At 24.3% G+C, this 22,514-nt stretch overlaps 2 protein-coding genes and 1 long non-coding RNA gene across 3 annotated transcripts in view; all 3 read left to right on the top strand.

The window, feature by feature from the left end:
• Positions 1–3,265, top strand: part of LOC100205425 (poly [ADP-ribose] polymerase 2) — a 37,486-nt gene extending 34,221 nt beyond the window's left edge. Inside the window, exon 14 of the mRNA XM_065818973.1 lies at positions 3,150–3,265. Coding sequence (XP_065675045.1) covers positions 3,150–3,194 — 45 coding nt within the window. The 3' untranslated portion in view covers positions 3,195–3,265. The remainder of the gene's footprint in view (positions 1–3,149) is intronic.
• Positions 3,266–3,782: 517 nt separating this feature from the next.
• Positions 3,783–11,933, top strand: LOC105846648 (uncharacterized). Its single transcript, XM_065818974.1, has 8 exons — positions 3,783–4,058; positions 6,578–6,685; positions 6,767–6,976; positions 7,421–7,555; positions 8,983–9,031; positions 9,910–9,974; positions 10,507–10,598; positions 11,711–11,933. Exons 1-8 carry the CDS (start codon positions 3,963–3,965, stop codon positions 11,829–11,831), a joined length of 876 nt encoding a protein of 291 aa, XP_065675046.1. The 5' UTR covers positions 3,783–3,962; the 3' UTR covers positions 11,832–11,933.
• Positions 11,934–15,358: 3,425 nt separating this feature from the next.
• On the top strand, positions 15,359–17,224 carry LOC136091420 (uncharacterized). The gene is made up of 3 exons (XR_010643980.1): positions 15,359–15,492; positions 16,647–16,744; positions 16,846–17,224. It is a non-coding gene; the product is annotated as an uncharacterized LOC136091420 (long non-coding RNA).
• Positions 17,225–22,514: the final 5,290 nt, after the last annotated feature.

Raw genomic sequence — 22,514 nt, 5'->3', positions numbered from 1 at the left:
TAATATATAAAACTCGCAAACGGCCATGAAGAAGTTGTCTAAATAAAAAACTTTTTCGTGGACAAACAAAATATAAACCGCACTGATCTCCTGGGAAAACTTGTAATTGTACTATTTTTTTGTCTTAAGCTGATTCTTCATTCAGTTTTTTTCATAAAAATAAACCAGAAAAGTTTTTGCATGCGCAAACAGTGTTAAATAAAAAACTAGCAGAATTTAAAAAAGCTCAACAATGTTGGGCTTCTATTTTTTAAGTTTCTGCCAACTTTTGTCATAATTTTTTGCAAGCTTTATCATTTGACGCTGCTTTGTCCATGCTTTAATAAGCGACGGTACCCATACTTTTGTTTTAGGATTCTTATCCAGATCTTTTTTGTTTGGTTATGCATTTTCCTGTTTTTTATGTTGATGAATCAGCGTAACATAGTTTGTTTAACCATTATGCTTTGCAGCATTTTATAACTTGAACGCAATTTTAAAAGCCTGAATTATAGCATAAATTTTCAAGAGTTAAACCAGTACTTATTTTAGCATGAGCTTGCGAGAGTTTCTTAAATTTAAATTTAGCAGATTAAATCAAATTGCTAAATGTAAATCCTGTATGTCATTTAATGACATACAGGATTTACATTTAGCAGTTTACAATTAGACTTGATCATTACAATGACATTGAAATAATCGAAGCATTTTGCACAAGTCTAAAGCAAAAGTATTAAAATAGGTATATAAAATAGGTAATATAAAAAAGGTATAAAAAGTATATAAAATATTAAAGGTAAATATTAAAGCATAATACAAAAATGTCATCATTTCATTTTTAAAGTTCAAAGTTCGTCCTTAAAAAATGTGAAAAAGATGGATTTTCAATAATGCTGTTGCTGAAAGTAATAGGTTACAAGAATTTGGCATAAAAGTATAATATATTATAACTTATATCATAATATATCGTTACTTATACTAGACATAAAAGTATCTTTCAGTTCATTTCTATTAAAATTTTTTACTGGCTCATGTCAAAGACATTAAGGCTCAACTAACAACAAAATAAAAAAACATGAAAGTTGTTTCATATTTTTTTATTTCGTTTTGTTAGCTTCACTGTTGATCAATACACTTCAATTAGAATGCATTATTACATGAACATTTATGTGCACACAAATGGACACATCTTTTCTTCACAGTTTTAGGCTTGTATATGTCTTTAAAAGTAAGCCATTTCAAAAAGTTTAGTAATTAAAAGGTTGAGTGAGAATGAACTGAAATTTAATATTTTGATATATTTGATATTTTTATACAATTATAGATAACCATAGCAACCATTACAGTTAAGTTTGATTGTTTAACTAACCCAATCTACCTTTGCAGTTTATTTAGCAGTATGCAATGTACTTTTTGTAAAACCAACTGAACTTAGACTAAATAATTTTGATAATAATAATGGTAGTGAGGATGACAGTGAAGGGTCTATTCAAGATGAAAGGCTAGGCTACATTGAATTTTAAAAATAGTTCAGAAAAGTCTGTTATTGTAAGCAATTATTTTTCAATTTAAAAAAAAGTTCATTCAAAAGTGATTTTTTTTAAAACAAAAAATATTTTTTAAAAAATCACCTTTTAAAAATGATGAATTATTACAAAAGCATTTAAAAAGAGCTAAGGTAATATTTTGCATGTAACGGTAGAGGAAAAGGAAACTAAAAATTTACATAAATAGACATGCTTAATGGAAAAGTTAATAAATATTCCTTGTGTGTAATGATTTGTTTGTTTATAATTTAAAATTGGATCCTAATGCAATTCCTAATTTTGTATAATAAACTACTTTTTAAATTTTTAAATATAATTTGTTAAAAACAAGTTTGCCTTCTACATCAAAAATAAAAATCAATCAATTTAGCTTTATAGATTGCGCTATTCTGTTTTCTTTTTTTAGTAAATAAAGATAGGTTTGGTGTGCTTTTTTACAATAATTATAAGAATTTAACAAATGAATTAAAGAATTAAACATATATATTTACGTAAACAAAGCAGACACGTGAAAGTAAAAATATGCTAAAATAGAAATACTATGTTAAAAATACTATTTACTATGTTAAAAATACTATTAATATGTCGAAAATACTATTAATATGTCAAAAATACTATTAATATGTTAAAAATACTATTTACCACGTTAAAAATACTATTACTATGTTAAAGATACTATTAATATGTTAAAAATACTATTAATATGTCAAAAATACTATTAATATGTTAAAAATACTATTTACCACGTTAAAAATACTATTACTATGTTAAAGATACTATTAATATGTTAAAAATACTATTAGTATGTTAAAAATACTATTATTGTGTTAAAAATACTATTAATATGTTAAAAATGCTATTAATATGTTAAAAATACTATTAATATGTCACAAATACTATTTACCATTTTAAAAATACTATTACTATGTTAAAAATAATAATTGCATTCTATTTTTTATGAAACAATTCTTTTTAAAGCTTAAAACTCATTGTTAATAAACATTTGATTAATACATTGAAAAGGCTAAACAACTAAAACAGTACCTAAGATTTTTTTTTTAATATTTTTAAATTTTAGTAAATATGGATTTCTTCACTCTACTTTTTTACTTAGCTAAAAGTGAGGAAAAGTAATAGATATATAATTTATATATATAAAGATATTGATATTTTACTTTAACAAGCCTAAACACAAAATTTTAAGAATATTCAGACTTTTTTCATTTTGTTGGTTTTAGTTTATATGGTTGGCATTAAATTGATTCGGTAGTATATTAGTTGTGGAGAATTTGGTTAACAATCAGATAGTTCTAATCCGCCTTAAACCTCTCTTTGTTAAAACCTTATTTAACAAGTTTCAGAGTTTAAAATTGAGTTGCAATTAGAAAATAATTATAATTAAAAAAAAAATGATTCTCTTCCAATGTAGTGACAAGCTCTGAACCCTTTGGGAGAGAAATTGAATTAAAAAAGAAAAAAGACAACTAAAATAATTTTATATTGTAAAAATAGCAGCATATCCTAAATTTGCTTCAAGTTTTTTTTTTTAAAGTTATAATTCAAATGTTTGTTTTTTGCTTATGTTTATATTAATATTTGTTTGTTTGGTTTATAATGTTTTAGATAAAATCACGGTATTTGGTTCAACTAAAGTTCATATTTGATTAAAACTATGTTAAAAGAAGAACAAAATGAAACTGCAATAAAAAAAGAAACAATACATAAAAGTATTTCAAAAATTTTATTTATTTGATTTATCAACCCTAATGATGATCAGTCAAATTGGTTTGTTCATTCAACTTAATTGCTGTTCATTGTTTAAATAATCTAAATTTCTCTTGAATACTTTTGCTTTTAATTTTTTTAATTATTATTTTTAATATTTCATTAAAAGTGAGAGCTTGCTCAGCTAATGTTCACTCTTTTCAATAGTGCAACCTGTTGTGTGAACTTTATTTTATGAGAGATTATAGTTCTTATATATTAAATGATTTATTGATTAGTGTTTTTTAGTAGTTAAAATAAATATAATAAAAACCTTTCATAATGATAAAAGAAAATATATAATAATAAAAATTTAAAAAATTTTTTTTTTGTATTTAGTTTCATTACTTTTTCACTTCTTGTATAGTGTTATACAAAATATATAAGAGTTTAAATTAATCTTTTTATTACTTGTGTTTTAGAAATGTACTTTTATATTTTTTTAGAGGATTTTTTTGTACTGTAAAAAAATTAACATCATTTTTTCATTAGAAGTAAAAAATGTGATACAACAAATAGTTATAAAGGTTCCATATCTGTGATCTAATACCTTAGTTGTTGCAAATTTGTGATCTTTTAACTGGTGTAATCATATCTGTGATCTTTTTATCTGGTGTTTTCATATTTGTGATTTAATATTTGGTGTTTCCACATCTGTGATCTAATAATGAAATGTTCATAAGATGGTTCATAAGATGGATGTCATATTCCATTGTGGTTTCTCTATTAGTACTTCAAGCAAGCGCAAAGAGAACAAGTGCAAAAAGGGTACGGTTTTTTAATATTTAATTTTTTATTATTAATTTTATTATTACTAATTTTATATATTATTTTATATATATTTTATATGTTATTTATAAAAGCTTCTTTTTTTTAGAATCTTCACCAGTCTTTTAGAATCTTCATGAGTCTTTTAGAATCTTCTGGAGTCCTAAAATCTATAGGAGTTTTTTAGAATATACTAAAAAACTCCTATAGATTTTAAAATCTATAGGAGTTTTTTAGTATATTCTAAAAAACTCCTATAGATTTTAAAAATCTACATGAGTAGTTTAACAAAAAGAGATGCTGCAGAATGTAATATTCTTATAAAACTAAGTATGCTGCAGAATGTAATATTCTTATAAAACTAAGTACAATATTTATTTTTGCATTCAAATAAAATATTTTCTTCTGTTAATAGTGGGAAAAGATAATTAACCAAATTAGAGATACAGTCTTTCAACCTTAAGTTCAACAGCATTACATCTTTTTTCAACAACTCTGTAGTTCTTTTTTTTTTTTTATTTTGCTACAATTTTCGTCCTTTCATTGGGCAAAATTAAAATTGTATTGAGATTTTTTCTTGTCATATTAGCCAGTACTTGTTGATTACTTAACAAATGAGTGTTTATATTTGTTAATTATTTCAGGAATGAGAATTCTGAATACAAAACTCATTTATCAATCAGATTTTTTAATCATAAAAGTTCTTTGGTAAGGTTTTCAAAGAAAATTGAATGAAAAAGCATTGAAAATAAAAAAAATAAAAAAATGTACATCAACATAATTTGTACCTTGCACCTTCAGATTACCAGTACTAGGCTCTATCTGATCGTGCTTTGCATGCAACAACTTCACACAAAAAAATGTTTTATAAAAAACACATAAAAATTTAATAGTATTTCAGCTAGTTTGCTACTTAATGTTGCTACCACTTTTTTTACATAACTCTATTTGCTTCTTGACAATATCAAATTAAGTAACAAATACTTTGTTTACTATGGGGACTGATGGAAAAAAGAAATTTCAACAAATTTATGTTGTTCAAAAATTTACAAAAGCTGTTTATAATTAAAATCATCACTTTAAAATTTATGCTAGCCCAAAATAATTATGAGATTATAGTGCATTGGTATTCTTATGCAGATGATAAATTGATTTTTAAAAAAATCAACTTATCATAAAGACTTTTTTCTATAGAACAAGTGATATAGCCTTTTACAGTAAAATATTCAAACTTATAAATTATACATTTCCTACCTGAGCATTGCTGGGTTGTATTTATGAGGCAATCCTCATTTTTTAAGTTTTAGAACTCCTTCACTGCTTTCTAGTGATCTCACATTATACATTTGCAAGTTTTTATTTTCCTAAGATTATAAAAAATTTTATCATTTTATATTTTTCTAAGACAGATGTAAAAATAAAAAATAACAACAGTTCAACTTCAAAGTCTAACAACAGTTCAAATTTAAAAAAAAAAAAAAGTTATAATTATAAGTCTAACAACAGTTGAACTTTTTAAAAAAAACAAGTTATAATTTTAAGTCTAACAAATTTTAACAACAGTTAAAAATTTTTAACATTTAGAATAGGTTAAATCATGTTTTAAAAGCTCAAAATAAAGATGTGTAAAAATCTAAAAAGTGACATATTTACTAAATATTTTTATTTGCTTTTAATTTGGTGGACATACAAATGCTTTCCAAAACCCTGCTTTTAACTTGGACACAATTCAATTAACCTAAATATGCTTAAGGCTATCTGCCTCACTTAAGGCTAACTGCGTCACTCTTATACTAAATGGAAATAGGCTTTTAAATAAAGAAGCATTCAACTTATTGAACTGATTTTTCACATTTTTCATTTTTGTTTCTATTTCTATATTTTAAAGAAAAATATTCAGTTTTCATAAAAAAACAGTTAATAGTATTTTTTCCAGTAAAATCCAGAAAACTACCTAAGTCCGAATAATTTTATTCAAAAAACAGAAAGGGCCGATATTTTATAGAATTTTCTGTATTTGCTTTTAAACCAGTTAAATACTGTTCAAATCTAACAAAAAAAACTTTACCATATTCATTGGTTTAACCAAATTCACTAAGTTAAAGAAAGTATAAATTTTATTAATGAATATTTATATTAATATTAAAATGTAACAATATTTAATATTTTATTTTAAATATAGTTTACTTTTATTAAAAATTTAAAGTTATTATTTTTATCATTTTTAGTTTTTATTATTTTTATTATATTATTACTTATATTTTTAATTTATTTTTATTTTATGTTTAATTTGTATACTTTATTTTAACATTTTATTGCATTTTGTTATTTTTGTCATTTTAATATCATTTTATTATTATTACATTTTATTATAATTTCTATTTTTGTATTAAATTTTTATTATAATTTATAATCTGAAAAAATTATTTATTTAGCAATAAGGTGGTATTAAATTCTTTTGATTTAAAATTTTTAAGTTTTCATTTTATCTTTTTCAAAAAGTCTTAATTTTTTTAAAGAGAAATTTTTCACCGAGAAATATGCTGTGGAATAAATCTAGTAGAATTGACTTCAAGCGAAATTGTTCTCTTCAAAGATCAGCATTAGTTAGTAATATTTTATCGCAGGTATGTTTGAACCTGTTTTGTTTCTTTGTAAAAGTTGCACAAATTTTAAAAGAAAACTCTCAACTAATTCTTGATGTTTAGACTTTATATCCTATTTACGAAAAATATCAACTTAAAATACCCCGTCGATGCATTTTTTTGCAAGAACGTAATATTTATCGTGGAGTAGAAATGGGTAAAACTGAATTGTCAGGTGGACATGTAAAGTGTGAGTTTTGTGGAAAGTTGTTTGAAAATGAAAATTATTTTTACAAACATATGGACAGGAAGCATGCAAATGTGTATGTATTTGTGAGTAAACTTTAAAATAGACTTTTATCCAGTAATCATTAAAAACTATGTAATTTTTTTTATGTCATTTTTATTGATTAATTATTTAGTTAAAATATCTCCAATAAATTGATTTTTTTTTTTTATATAATTTTTTTTTTTTTTTATGCATTTTTATTGTACTTAGTTTATTTTTTTTTTTATATTTTTATATATTTTTATTTGGTTTTTATTTAATTTTTGTTTGGTTTTTATTTAATATTTGTTTATGTTAACTACATAATTATAGTTTAAGTTGTCTAGTAAAATAATAACAAAAATACAATTTGTTGCTACGTTTATTTATTTTTTTTTTTAATTTATATATTATATATTAAATAGCATTTTGTATATTTATTTGATATTTATATTATTTGTTTTTTAGTTTTTATGAAAATTAGTTAGGTTTGATTTTTATTCAACTAGAATAAAGATTTTGTTTGCTTATCTGACTACTGTGATATTTTTCGCTGTGATCTTCATGAGATGTATCCTGTAAATCCTTTAGATTTTGATTTGTGCAATAAAAAAGATGTTCGCAAACTGCAGCGAAAGTGTGAGGTAGCGGATTTAAAATAATAATAAAATTTCTTATTAATATTAGCTCTATATGTAATGTCATGCATATTTATATATATAGTGTCTATATATAATGTCATGTATATTTATATATGTAGTAGAACAGACCAATAGAAATTAGTAAAAACACAAATCTAACTAAAAACAGTTTTGACAAGCTGTTTCTTCATCTTTAGCTACATTAGGAAGCTACTTCTTGATGAACCTTCAGAATATTAACAAATTAAGTACGGATTATGTCAATATATAATTTATATATATATATATATATATATATATATATATATATATATATATATAAATATATATATATATATATATATATATATATATATATAAATTATTTATTGACATAATCCGTACTTAATTTGTTTTTATATATGTTATATGTCAAAGAAAAGTTAAGAGTCGTTTTTTACCACAAATATTTTTGTTTATATATATAAACAAATATATTTTACCACAAATATATTTGTTTATATATATATATATATATATATATATATATATATATATATATATATATATATATATATATATATATATATATATATATATGTATAAATGTAAATATGAAACATAAATGCATGTAAAAAAGCATATTTTAATTTTTTAATTAAAAATTCTAATTTATGATGTTTAAGAGACTTGAGCTATTCTTAAAATGTTTTGTTTTTTTTTGAATATTTTTTAATTCTAGTATTATTTTATTATATAGAACACATTTAGTGGGTGGGAGCAGACATTTTTAAAAATAGTTGTTTTTTAGGAACACCCTAATATATATATGTGTGTGTATGTGTGGGTGTGTCTTGGCTATAAAATTATCTTTGCGAAATTAGCTTTGCATAAAATGTAGTTGATGACATCATACTGAGATAGGAAACTGTGGAGGCTTAGATACATAGATTGACTGAGGTTTTGGGTAGGAATATTTAGATATAAAAAACTGCAACATTGACTATTTTATAGCCTGCTGCATCAAGAACAATTCATACCTAAGGACCAAATTTCCTAATATACTTTTTGCACACTTATTCTAAAAATGTACTCTTTAATTTTTCAGAAAATAAAGAAAAAAAACATAGAATTATAGGTATATGAGATGCTCTATGTATGTAATGAAGCCCCGAAAACTACCTGTCATCAGTGTGCTTCTAATGCTGCATTTATATATGTGTGTGTGTGTGTGTGTGTATATATATATATATATATATATATATATATATATATATATATATATATATATGCATACACACACGCACATATAATTAATTAATATTTGTAATATTTTTAAATGTTTAAATATCTTCATATGTTTTAAATAAATTGTAATAGTTTTAATGAATTTATTAAATAACAGTAGCATGTTAATAATTATTTTTTTATAAGTATAAGTTTTTATATAGAAAATAGTTTACACATGTCTTCCAACAGAGATGCAGCATTATGTTTATGGTAAGTTTTTTTTTTTTTTTTTGAACGAAAATATGGTGTTACTTACATGAAATAATGTACATGTACATATGCACAGAATAATTTAAAAAAAGTGACTCAAGCTGGAATATATTTTGTAACAATTTCTATAAAAATATAATATTAGAGAAATTGAAATAAAAAATTTTAAAAAAATCTATAAAAATTGTTAAAATAATGTTGAGCAATGATTAGTTAAAAAGTTTTGAGCATGAATTAAAACTTTTTTTTACAACTGCAGAAAGTATGAAAGTAAACAAATGTTTTGGCAAAACAAAAAAAAAAGGTTTTTTATAACACTTATTAACTTTTAAAAATGGTTGCACAAGGTTAGTTAAGCTTTGTGGTACAATTTGTAAATCTAATGAATGTTGCATTAGATTTAGATAATTTTTTCAACATTATAACATAATTTAACCTGCTGAAAATTGGTTTAAAAAAAATCTTTTTCAAATTTTTTGTGAAGATAATGTCTAAGGTTTATAAATATATAAGGTTAAAGGTTTAAGGTTATAAACTTTTTAACCTTTATTTTTTAATGGCATAAGATTCATAAAAAAATTATTTTAAAATGAACTAATAATAATTCTTTTATAAATATATAAGAAAAAGATTCTGTTTTCTTAACCCAACTAGATAAGGTTACATATATGCTATATAAGAAATTTTAATTATTATGATCATTATAAAGATTCATTGTGCCATTTTGTTTTGATGGTACTAAGGCAAAAAAATGGCAGTTAGTGTTTACCCAATATTATTCTAAAATAATACAATGATATATAGATATTTTTGTGTGAAATTTATATTCAAAGGGAAAAAAATTTTGCAAATTTTTTACTTTTTATTTTTCATTTAAGATTCATTAACAAAGTCTCTTTGTGCTCCACTGAATTGCAACAACTTCTATGCTGATTTTGAAGATGTATGTTAATTTTCATGCAATATTAAAACATGTAAATTGTTATAACTTGGAATCACTGTTTTTTTTGTTTTTTTTAGAACTTTCTAGTTTGCTTGTATGTTTTACTGTTTGTCTAGTTAGCTTGTATGTTATGTTTTACTTTTTTTTTTTTTTTTTTTCTTTTTTTTTTTTTTTTTTTTTTATGTTAGTGATTTATTAAAGCTAATTTATTTTTGTTTAATTTTTGTGAGGTTTTACCAGAGCTATAGGTGTTCTTTAAGAGATTGTTGGGTTTAAACTTGTAAACATTATATGCGCATGCTTACTATCTTTCTATGACTTTTTTATGCTTCTTTTTAGACTTTTCAGTTCAATTTAACAGTTGTATTTTTTTAATAAATTTTTTTATAAATTTAAAGTTCTATATGTAATTTTCTTTTAATACTTTTTTCTTAAATGTTATTCATTTTCAGGTATCGATTTTTTAGATTTAAAGTTTCATAATTGCTTTTCTAATGCCCTTCTGTTTTTGTATGTTTTTTTTTACTTTCAGGTATCAATTTGGTATATTGCATTCATGTTAATGCTTATTCCTGCAACATTTATTTTGTTTTTATTTGTACTTTGGTGTTGCAATGAACTCAGGTTTTTTCAACTTTTTTTTTTTTAATAATGTTAAAAATATTTTAAAATTTTTTTAATTCATCATCATCATATTTACCATGTACAAAAAAAAACTTTATAATGTTAAATTATAGCATTAGGCAATATAAGTTGATTCTTGTTGCAAAAAGATTTTTTGCAGTATCATCCATTGAGATTCACAATGATCAGGGTTTATATAGTCAGGGGTAAAAATGTCTTTTACAACTGGGTTAGGGAATGTCAGGGAATTTCTCATAGTGGTCAGGGAAAACAATTGCTTTTTTTTCTTATTGAGTCAAGGATTAACAAAAGATTTAAAATTCCTAATTTCATTATACCTATTGTTATAAATTGTAAATATTTCATTTTAAATATAAACTATTTTATCGACTATTTAATAATTTTACTTTTTAAGTTCTTTATTTTTATAAAATTTAATAATTTACCATCTGATGTTTGTCAAAAGTCTTCAGATTTTTAAATACTTTTAAACCTTATTCCTAAATAATTTTTAAGCTTTGATAAATTCTTAATAATTTCCTTCTCATTTCTGATGTTTTTCTCAATTTTTAAGTTTACACATTTTTAATCCGTTTGTTGTATCATATTTTTTATATTTTTACATTTTGTTTTTATCTATGTTATTATATTTTTGATTACCCTGATGGCACTTTATATTTATGTATTTTCCTAAAATTTTATAAAAATCAAATAAATTTTTAAATTCCAAAATCTTTTTGTCTTATTCAAGAAATGCAGACTTGATCAGAGTTGTCATAAAACATTTTATTCAAGAAATGCAGACTTGATCAGAGTTGTCATAAAACATTCATTTTATTTGTGCTATTTTTCTTTTCCAAATGTCTAAAAAAATAAAACAAACATATTTGAAAGATACTTAACTGTTTAGTTTTATTCAAAGATATTTAAAACACCAGTGGACACTCTTTGGACTCTCAGTCGGATATTAATTTTAATTGCAAAAACTTGTGTTTTTGCTATTAAGGTTAATGAATTTTTTTTTTTATTTACGATTTATGTTTAAATATAAATATATTTATTTATCTATATTTTTATTATTGTCATATATAATTATTTTGTTAATTTTATAGCAATGATTATTCTGAAGGCAATATGTTATATGATAAGTACGAAAAAGAAAAGTTTGAAACCATGATCTTGAAGGGAAGAACAGACTACTATATATCGCATAATCAAGTGCGAAGGAGATAGAAGTTTGCAATTGTATTCATATTTGTGTACATATATAAATATAAAAATGTAAATTTTTTACTTATTTACTGTCTAACATTCATGAATCAACAATTTAAACGTGATTTTCTTGTGTTTTTTTATTTTAAATGTTCATATATATTTGTGGAAAAAAAAAAAAAAAAAAAAAAAAAAAAATATATATATATATATATATATATATATATATATATATATATATATATATATATATATATATACAGAATCAGAAAAGGTAAGCCATTGTTTATTTAAAGCATTTGTTTTTAGTTATTAAAATAAATAGCAATTTTTAATATTTATTTGACTTTATTTAAAATAAGAAATAATGAAAATAGCCTGTGTTATTAGCAATAAATTTTGAAGTCTGAAAGCCAAACATTTCTTGCTCATACTTTTTAGTTTAATACTTACCTACACTTTTTGTTTACCCCTGTGTTGTGGGTTTTACTCGATTTTTAAAATTCATACCCAACTCGTAAAAATATGGATTTTATCTCAAATAGACTTTAATTCTATTTATGTTTTTTTAAATATATAATCTATATAGAGGTTGAGCATTATATTTTACATTTTATATAATTATATAATATATATCTACATTAGGAATAATTCGGGTTGTTATTTTTTGTAAGATATCAATTTTTGCTTTAATTTATGTTTTATATAACTTTTTTATGTGTTGTCTTCTGTAACTAACTATAACTTAGACATTCTTTATAATTTTAAACAAACGGAAAAAATTAATATAGGGGAAAGTATGCACCCTTGATCCTAAAATCCAGGGGAAAAAAAACTAAACAAAAATTTACGAAAGACAAAATTATAAAAATATTTTAGAGTTTTCTTTATTTATGGTTTTAATAAACTTGAAGAAAGTATATATATTTTTTTTATTGTCAATATGAGATTTACAATTATCATTAATTTAGGAGAATGTTATTAACATAATGCGCCCTGGATTTTATGATCAAGGGTGCGCGCTTTCCCCTATTATTTTAACGTTGTTGATATTATAAAATCTATTGTCTTAGAATTCTGACTAAATTTTGACACCCAAATAATAATATTATAAGACAATATATTTTATATTATCAACAAGGTTAAAATAATATACTAATTTTTTCCGTTCTAATGTTTAAAATTGTAAAAAATGATTAAGTTATTTTGTATATATTTTATTAATTTTAATGTTGTTTGTTTTTTCACACAACAATCACAAACATAATAAGCTACTTGAGTAGCTTTCTACACATTTGACATCTCTCGCTAAGGAGGTATTTATAAAGTACGTACACAGTAAAACCACTTAAGTAAGTACACACTAAACCTTGACAGATTTAAGACAACCTCTCCCCTTGTATGCAACTGTATTATGCTTTCAAAGCTTTACCCCCCCCCCCTCTCTCTCTCCCTCTGCGTACATACGCATTATTTATTACAAACTCAACTCCTTCCTAATGCCTAATGCATAAGTTTTTCCAAACATTAAAAACATAAAAACTTTTAGTTTATTGAAATCTATGCTACTAAACATACTATTGCTTTTTTAAACTCCTGAAATTCTGTTTTTTTTTAAAAAAAAAATAATTAAAAAATCAAATTTTAGAAGAGATAGAGATAATCAAACCACTTACGTACTCGCTGTACACCCCTCCTTATACGCATCTATGCATTTTTGGGTAACCCTTTCCGGTCATACCTGTGTATGTAATTTATAGAAGATCCCTTACATAGTAAAGTTTTTTGAACATGTTATCTACTAGAAAATTTGTATCAGCTTACATGTCAGGAATGTCAAAAAGAATTTACTAAAATTAATAACAATTTGAAACAGTAAGGCCTGAGTTGTTACTGCATGACAATCTTCAACCTAAAAAGACAAGTTGAAGCATTTGACAGTTAATTGACTAAAAGATTGACGCTTTGTTAAATGAAAATCTATTTAGTTTCGAGTCATAAAATTAATTCCATTGTTCGTTTAGAATATTAAAAAAAACCTGAAAACCTGAAAAATGAACTTGAAGAACCACTGATAATAGATTTTTATTCTAAAGGTTACCTTTTTTTTAAACGAGTGTTAATATTTATTCATTACTGCACATTTTAATAAAGATGTATTTTTTTTTTACTTTATTTCGGTTCCGTGCATGGTTTTGCTGTTTAGTGTTAATATTGAAAGTGATGTATTTTTAAAAAGCAGAAAGAAAAGTAGTGTTTTATTTTCATATTACAAAACACCATTAGCTATTCAATTGTCACAATTTCACCATTTCATTCTACACATGTATGCCAAAAATATTTCATTGTCAAATAGTTTTTTGACTTTCAATTTAATTTCAAATAATTGCGTGAACACATGATGCTTTTGTAAAAAGTTAAATGAAAATGTATGAATAAAAGAATTTAAATTTATTTCCTACTCTAAAACATGATTTTTTTTATTATTATTGATTGTAAAAACCTAATTTAAAATAAATTTAAATCTTTTTTTAAAGGCTCAACCCTCGGATTTAGGAAAAATGAGGTCGGCATTAATTTGTCTACCTCAATCTTTAAGAGGTCGACATCAGGTTAGCAAAAAATATTTGATACAAAGGTCTTACCATAAAACATTGAAACAAGGTCGGCATTTTTTTGCCGACCTCAAACATTTTGGGGTCGGCATTGCCGAATTTTGATCCTAATTCCGAGGGCTGAACGCTAGAAAATACATACACGGCGTTCATTTTTGGTCAAAAATCTTTCAGCCCGGAATGTTCGTGCGACTATTAAAACTAAATGTCATGTAGACAGGAATATTTTTACGTTTGGTTCAGTCTGCACTAAAGTATGCAGTTAAGTAACCAAGGATCATGGCTTAATTGGTCAAAAGTTGAATGTTTTAATGTGTTAATATGTTGAAATAGGAGTTATATTTTTTGTTCATGGAAAAATATATTTATTTTTACACATTCTTCGTATTATTTTAATCATAATAAATAAGTCTACAAAAAGATGCGCGATAAACCACTGTTACCTAAACACACAGTTTTACATTTGAAATTGATACTTGCATTAATATCTTTCTTTTTATTTAGAGATTTTGAAAGTTAATAAGTATATCTTGAGATATCTTATTTTTTCTTGTAAAAATTGACATTTTTGATTTTCAAAAAGTCTTAAAACCTAAAATGATGAATTAACTTTAAAATCTCTAACTAAATAAGGACCTAACACACTAAGGACCATTTGCAGAATTTTTTTATAAATGAAGTAAAGGATAACTATGAGTTTTTCTCTGATGTTTCTATGTGACTTTTTGACTAACTTTCAGAAAACTGGCAACCATTTTTAAAAAATATTTTTTTATTATTTGATTAAAAAACAAACAATTTTCAAGACTTTATTTTGAATGTTAAAATGAAAATGTTATATAATTTTTTATTTACTTGTCGCTTGACATTAAAAAAAATTTTTTTTAATTTATAGTTGCTAAAATATATTTCCTAAAAATAATATTTATTAGTAGGTATAAATATATATATATATATAAAACAGTATGAAAAAATGTTTACAAATATCTTAACTTGCAATATGTGACTGGCTGCACATCAGTGTTTTCCGTGTTTAACCGAAAAATGCATTCAGATCATTTTATGAAGTAAGTTTATGTTTATTCTACATTGTGTTATTAGGATATTTAAACGCACCAAATATTACTTTTTATTTTATTTGGCTGCGGTAAGCAGGCCTTGTGAGAGAAAAAAAACATGTTTGAAAGTGTTAGAAGTTCTAATTTTAATCTTTTTGTTATTAGATCTTCATAATTGTTTATATTAATTATTTAATTAATATAAACAATTATGAAGATAAGATATTCAAAAATAAAATGTTTTCATATTTTGAATATCTTATCTTTTTTATGAAGATTATATGAAAATATCTTGAAATGATATAAAAAAAGTCTAAAAAATATATATTAATTAATTTGAACAAATATAATTTCTGAAATCGAGATATAATCAAAATACAAAAGGATTTTCAGAAATAAATTGAAACAAAATTTGTTGCTTTTACATTCTTTTTGATGTTTGCCAGAACAAATTTTTTAATAAAAATAAATTATTCATTTTATTATTATTCATAAAACTGAATAGCCTTACAAGTCATTACATCTGTGATACCTGTTTTAAAATTCGCTATACTTGAAGTATTCTTTTTGTGACATACAAATCTAGAGTCCGTTTGGGACTCCGCATTGCTGCTTGGATCATGGCTTTACTTAGATAACCTTAACACAAACATTAAGGTTTCTAATAATCTAATACCTTGTATCAGATTACTATAACATACAAAGTATTCAAATAGTCGTTTGAATATACTAATTATAATTCCTAAAATACCTTTTTGTAGCTGTTTATACTTTTTATTCACTGTAGTACCAGTCTTTACATTGCTGGAGGTCTTTCAAACATCAAAAAGAATGTATAAGCAACAAGTTTTGTTTCAATTTATTTCTGAAAATTCTTTTGCATTTTGATTATATCTCGATTTCAGAAATTATATTTGTTCAAATTAATTAATATATATTCTTTAGACTTGGATTTTACTTATATCATTTCAAGATATTTTCATATAACCTTCATAAAAAAGATGAGATATTCAAAATATGAAAACATTTTATTTCTATTAGTTTTTATAAATATTACCTATTATAAAAATATCAATAAGATAACACCTTTCTTAATGTTATGCTTTTTATTTATTTTCTAATAAGTTAAGGTTTAGATGTATATAGTAATTCTATTGGTTTAGGGTTAAGTTATTCTATTGGTTTAAGATAAAGTTAAAGTTAGTTATTTAATCCACAACATATCTAAAGCTAGGCTGTTGAACAAGCTATGCAAATTACAGTGAGTGTAGATTTATGAAATAGAATTTACAAATTGAATAAAAATAGGACATGTATGATAAATTAATAGGACAGTAGTGACTTTTTATTTTTATTTTTTAGGTATTGGTACTTGACGACTTACTTTCCTGCAACAAAATCAAAAAAATCTTCAACTACAAACCAATTTAAAATAATTTTTATAGCAGCATTTCTAAGAAGAATTTTCCCTTTATTTTATTTACTAGTTAGATTACTTATATTTCATAATTTCTTTAAATTATTTTTGGAGATTGTGTAATTCTGGTGTTTTACAAAATTTTAGGTTTAAAAAATTATTTTACATATAGATTTTTAGTTTTTTAATAATTAATTTTTATTCAGAAGTACAATTATAATTGGAGTGTTTAATTTTTGTAATAATTTTTCTGCAAATATCAATTTGATATTATGTTATCAATGTGAGAGTATAATCTCAAGATATAATTTAAAAAATGGTAGGACCCAGTGAAAAAGCGCACATGGGATACGCGTGGATTTTTTCCACATGTAACCCATGTGGGGATTATTATTTTGTCCCATGTGGGTTTCATATGGTAAATCCCACATGGGTTTTATGTGGTAAATCCTACATGGGATATAGGTGGAAAATACTACATGTTATAGATCTTAAATGCCACATATTTTAATCCAAATGGTATAAAAGGAGTCAATACTAGACAAATGAAAGTCCGAATGCTTCTATGATAATCTTTAAAATTCTTTTAATTTAAAAATTACTTAAATAGTAATTTAAAATTAATCATCGAAGCTTTTAGAGAGGCCTAACTTAATCTGGTATTTGCTACTTTATCCCATTTGGTATTCAAAATGTGTAGCATTTTTGATCTTTTACATGTGATGTTTTCCACCTATAACCTATGTGGGATTTACCTTGAACTATTATGACGAAATTTTATAAAATTAAAAAACGTGTTGCAAAATGAATTTATTTTTAAAAAAATGCTATTAATCAATACATCCAAAATGAATATTAAAAACATTATTTTTTCTTTTGCGATTTACACGCCGTTTTTTGTCGATTGAATTAATTAAATCGCTTCGGCTTGCATAATACCAAGGTTTTTAGTATCTTCTAACTTTCTTCAAACATTTTCTAAAAAAAAATAATATATATATACAAATATAAATATATATATATATATATATATATATATATAGAGAGAGAGAGAGAGAGAGAAAAAGAAAGAGAGCAATTTTAATAAGGAACCTTATTAGTCGAGCAATTTTAATTATTAGCCAGGTTGAAGTCATTAATGACTACAATATTTCACAAATAATTATTTTCTAATTTATTACTTACAATAACTAACGTATTATGGGTAATTGAACACATATTATGCGTAATGAGCTTGAACCAATGAGGAGAATCGTGAAAAAAAGTGATCAATTAGGATAAGTAGTTAAACAAAAATGTAAAAACCTACTTTTTCAATGATGTAGACGTTGGGTGCAATAGCCACTGGATGCAAAAGTATCTTTACTTTTTCGTCACACACACGGCCTTCTATAATAACAGGCCTTGACATCGCGCAAAATGCCGTAAAAACTGAAGGCCGATTAAGCTTTCACTTTTACGTATATTGATATATTTTTATATTAGGTAGGGTGTAATGGCAGTCTATGTTTTCTAATAATAATCTCTAGTAAAGACGGAAATATAAAAAGAAAACCAAAAAATTGTTAAAAGATAATCATGTTTTTCGTATTTTAAATTTCATTAAGAATATTTATGTAATGTTAAATATTATCAATAACAAGCAAAACCATAACAAAGTATATATCTATATATTAGAAAGATAACTGTATTTTTAATTTTTTTTGCTAAAAATGGTAACAAAAAACACCAACAAAAGTTGATTCAAGCAAAAAAAAAGTTTTATCAATATATCTCAACAGGGTAAACATTTACAAATCCAAACATATTGAGAGACATATAGGCTAATGAGAAAATAAAAAACATAAGTAAATAGCATAATAAATTACAAAACCAATTTTCACATAAATTATGATAGCTTTAGTATTTTGGGAGTGGTAATTAGTGAGTAATTCTTTAGCAGAATTTTAGAATATACTCTGCATTGTTTTTTTGTGATTTTAAATTTATATGTAGCAGCAATGAACTGAAACTGAGTAATACAAAATGTTCTGCATAAAGGGTCAGTAGCACCTTGAAGAAAAAAAAGCAAAATATTGACCATTAGAAAAGAGTATCAGAAGGAATTTCAAGTCCGCCTCTGTTTAGGCTATACAGATAACTTCCATATTTATAATAATAATAGGTAGAATCATCATAAATTTTTATTTCGCTTTTTTGCACATAGCCAGCTATGTAAACTATAGCCACTAATGTAGATTTATTAACTTAGCTTTCAAGATCATGTATATTGTCGAGAAGTTCTTTTTCATCAGTAGAAATATCTCTAAAACATGTCACAGGTATGACCATCGATACCATCAACAGGAATGTCAAGTTGTAATATCAATTTAGTATGTTGAATATTAATTTTTTCAATTACAGATTTAGCGTTTATAAAGTAAGTACCTCCAGATCCCTCTCGAAGCTTAGAAAAAGCTTTTTCAAGTGGATCTGTTGAAAACCAACCTAATAAGGCATACTTTGCTCCATTACTCAACAAAGTTTCTACGAGATCAATAAAGCCATAACATGAATGTGCTATAGCATTGCTAGTATCTAGCGTAAGCTGTTTTACACGCTTACCTGTAGGTTTCATAAAATTTGACAATATCTCGTAGCAGTTGTAACTGTTGATCACCAACTGAGTGGATTTCTCCGCATAATTCATTTCTAAACCGAATGCCAGCACCAGGTGCTTTGACATTAACAAAATTCTAAAAAAAATTATTTTTTCAATAAATACAGCAGTACCTTCAAATGCTTTATTTTCAATCTCTGGATGCGTTCTTAATGCAGCTACTGTTTCTTCGCATAAAACAGACAAACAAAACTTTACAGATTGTCTCTCTATTGGTTTTGGATAAATGATTTAGCTGTAAGTTTAGAGAGTTTAAAAAGACTATTGCACTCAGTTTTATATAAAGTTTCTAAATCACTCCACTTAGCCAAAGCCAGTTCTTTATTGTTCAAAAATTGAAGTTCCCCAGTCTTTTTTTGTCAACCAATTGTTTCGTATAGATTTTAAGAGATGCACATAATCATACAATAAATATATACCTGATATTGTTAACCATGGTTTACTATCAACTGTTTTAAACATTCCAAAAAATCTTTGATTTACACGGTTACCATCAGTAATTGTTACTATTTTCAATATTATTTATCGTATCAACAATTTGTTGACATTGAGCAAACTGAAATTCAGAGGAAAGATTTGCAACAGGTTGAGCTCTACATATAAATTCTGGACCTCCAAAAAGACATTTAATCATAAATGATAAAATTGTTTTAGCTAATTTTTCAGGGTAGTTTACTGCTTGACCAAACAAAGCACCTCTTTGGTAAAGTAATGAAGCTTTGACATAGACCTCATCAATTAGTAGTATGGAAGTTCTTTTCAATGGATTTAAATTCATAAAAATACTATTTATAAAACTTAGGTCCTCCATTGAGCTTATTTTTGAAGTCAATTGTGTTAAAGTCCTTATACTTGGCAACTTGTAGTCAATACACAAACAATCATATAAACTTCGTCGCATAGCAAAATACTCATATGCTCTACATACAATATCTGAAGTATATAAAACTTCATCAACATTAACTTTTCTCATAGCATTAAGGTGTTCGAATAGAATATTTGACTGAAGCGAACTTTTTTTATTTTTTAAAAATCTAACTGCTTCAAATAAAGCTGATTTTGTTTTTATTAACTTTAATTTGTTTACAGCTAAAGATGAAATATTTTAAGTTGTGCCATTATGGTTAGCTACAAATTAATAATCATTGAAAATTACTAAAATAAATAATGGAACACCAAGTTTGTACATTTTTGATAGTATGTGTAAACTTTTTTTATTAAGTTGGAAAACAATAAAATCGTTATGATCACTTAAAAATGACTGAATATCGTCAAATATAAGTTCATCCTCTTTTAGAAAATCATTTAACTCATTTGGTAAAATGCTTCGAAAACCGCTTGAAGTTACAGTTTTTCTAACTTTACTTGCTGGTGTGGCTAAACAACTAGGCAGAATATTTTTAAAAACAGATGGTGGGCTTAAAGGTCGTTGCTTCCCATATTTGCTTTCAAAAGGTGCTTCATTTGGCCAATGCAGTTGACATACTGCTGTATAGTCTGTAACAATAAAACCAGTTCTTGGGATAGCTTCACTACATCTTTTTCTCTCCTCTAGATTCTTCGGGAATTTATAAATTGATATTTTTGTTGTAGTTGAGTATTGATATTTTTGTTGTAGTTGTAATTGATATTGTAATTGTAGTTGTATAAATTGATATTTTTGTTGTAGTTGAGATAGTTCGACTTGCAAAGAGATACACAGCATTTTAAAGGCATTTTTAAGTCATTTTAATTATTAAAAAAACTTATTGTTAGTTTGACAATATTATTACCTTACAATGTTAACGCCTTGAACCTTACAACGTTATCGTCTTGAAGTTGCGCTATCTAATTTATAAACCAATCAAATTTAAAAAATTTATTAAAAAAGCGCGAACAGAAACTTTCGTCTAATGTTAAAAGATGAAAATGTAAACACAGTATTTGGAATTGGTCTTCAGTTTAACAACTTTTTTGCGCGATGTCAAGGCCTGTTATTATAGAAGGCCGCAGTCACACATAATATAATATTCTGAAACTAATAAACAAACATCTAAATTTCTATAAGTGAATTTATTCTTTGATCATTGCCTTCATATCCTATCTTATTTTCATATCATCATCTATTATGGTATTATTTATATAACATATCACAACAGTATTATTAAATTTGTGATGTTCAAATATCATATGAACATTCTCTAACATGTTCATATGATATTTGAATATAGTTCTAGAGTATATTTTCTGCAAATAATTGACTGATGCAAGTTTAAATGTTGTCAAAAACCAAGTATGCATGCATGGGACACTGCAGTGTCCCACAAAGAAATGCTAGTTTGAAAGTCAAATTTTCTTTATTAAAAAAAAATATTAAAATAGGGGGGAGATAGGGAGGTTTCTGTAACTTTTTTTAGGCTCCAAAACTTTTAACTTTATATGTAATAAGGTTCATAAAACTTAAGGGACTTACGAAGTACATTGAGGAACAAAAACAGGATATTTACAGAAACTTTTCAATTTTTAATCTGGAGTACCACAGTGTAATTGGGAATAAAGTCTCTGGGTCCAGTATTCAAAGTAATATGATCTAAAGTATAAATAAATTAAATAAAATGCTTTAAAATGCATGCAGTTATACATATAACTCCTTTATAATACATACAACTTTTTTAAGGTTATGCTTGAACAAATTAGTACTAATTAATTTAAATTCAAGATTTAGTTCAAGTTCAAGTTATTTGTTCATTGTTTTTTCACTATTTTATACTTATTTGTTCAAATTTGTTAACTAGTACTAATTCTTACGACAGTAAGAATATATATATATATATATATATATATATATATATATATATATATATATATATATATATATATATATATATATATATATAATTTTTACTTTATTTACAACACCATTTGATATACAACAACCCCCTACAAAGCTTACAATAACTCAGTTAAGATTCAATC

Source organism: Hydra vulgaris, chromosome 15 (genome assembly GCF_038396675.1).
Source record: "Hydra vulgaris chromosome 15, alternate assembly HydraT2T_AEP".
NCBI lineage: Eukaryota > Metazoa > Cnidaria > Hydrozoa > Anthoathecata > Hydridae > Hydra > Hydra vulgaris.
This window is presented reverse-complemented; position numbering and strand designations above follow the sequence as displayed.

Excerpts from the sequence above, each read along its gene's own strand:
- LOC105846648 (XM_065818974.1), top strand. The coding sequence starts at position 3,963 with ATGTTCATAAGATGGTTCATAAGATGGATGTCATATTCCATTGTGGTT. Across the intron at positions 4,059-6,577 it reads AGAGAACAAGTGCAAAAAGG|AGAAATTTTTCACCGAGAAA; the intron begins GTACGGTTTTTT and ends ATTTTTTTAAAG. Across the intron at positions 7,556-8,982 it reads AACTGCAGCGAAAGTGTGAG|AAAATAGTTTACACATGTCT; the intron begins GTAGCGGATTTA and ends GTTTTTATATAG.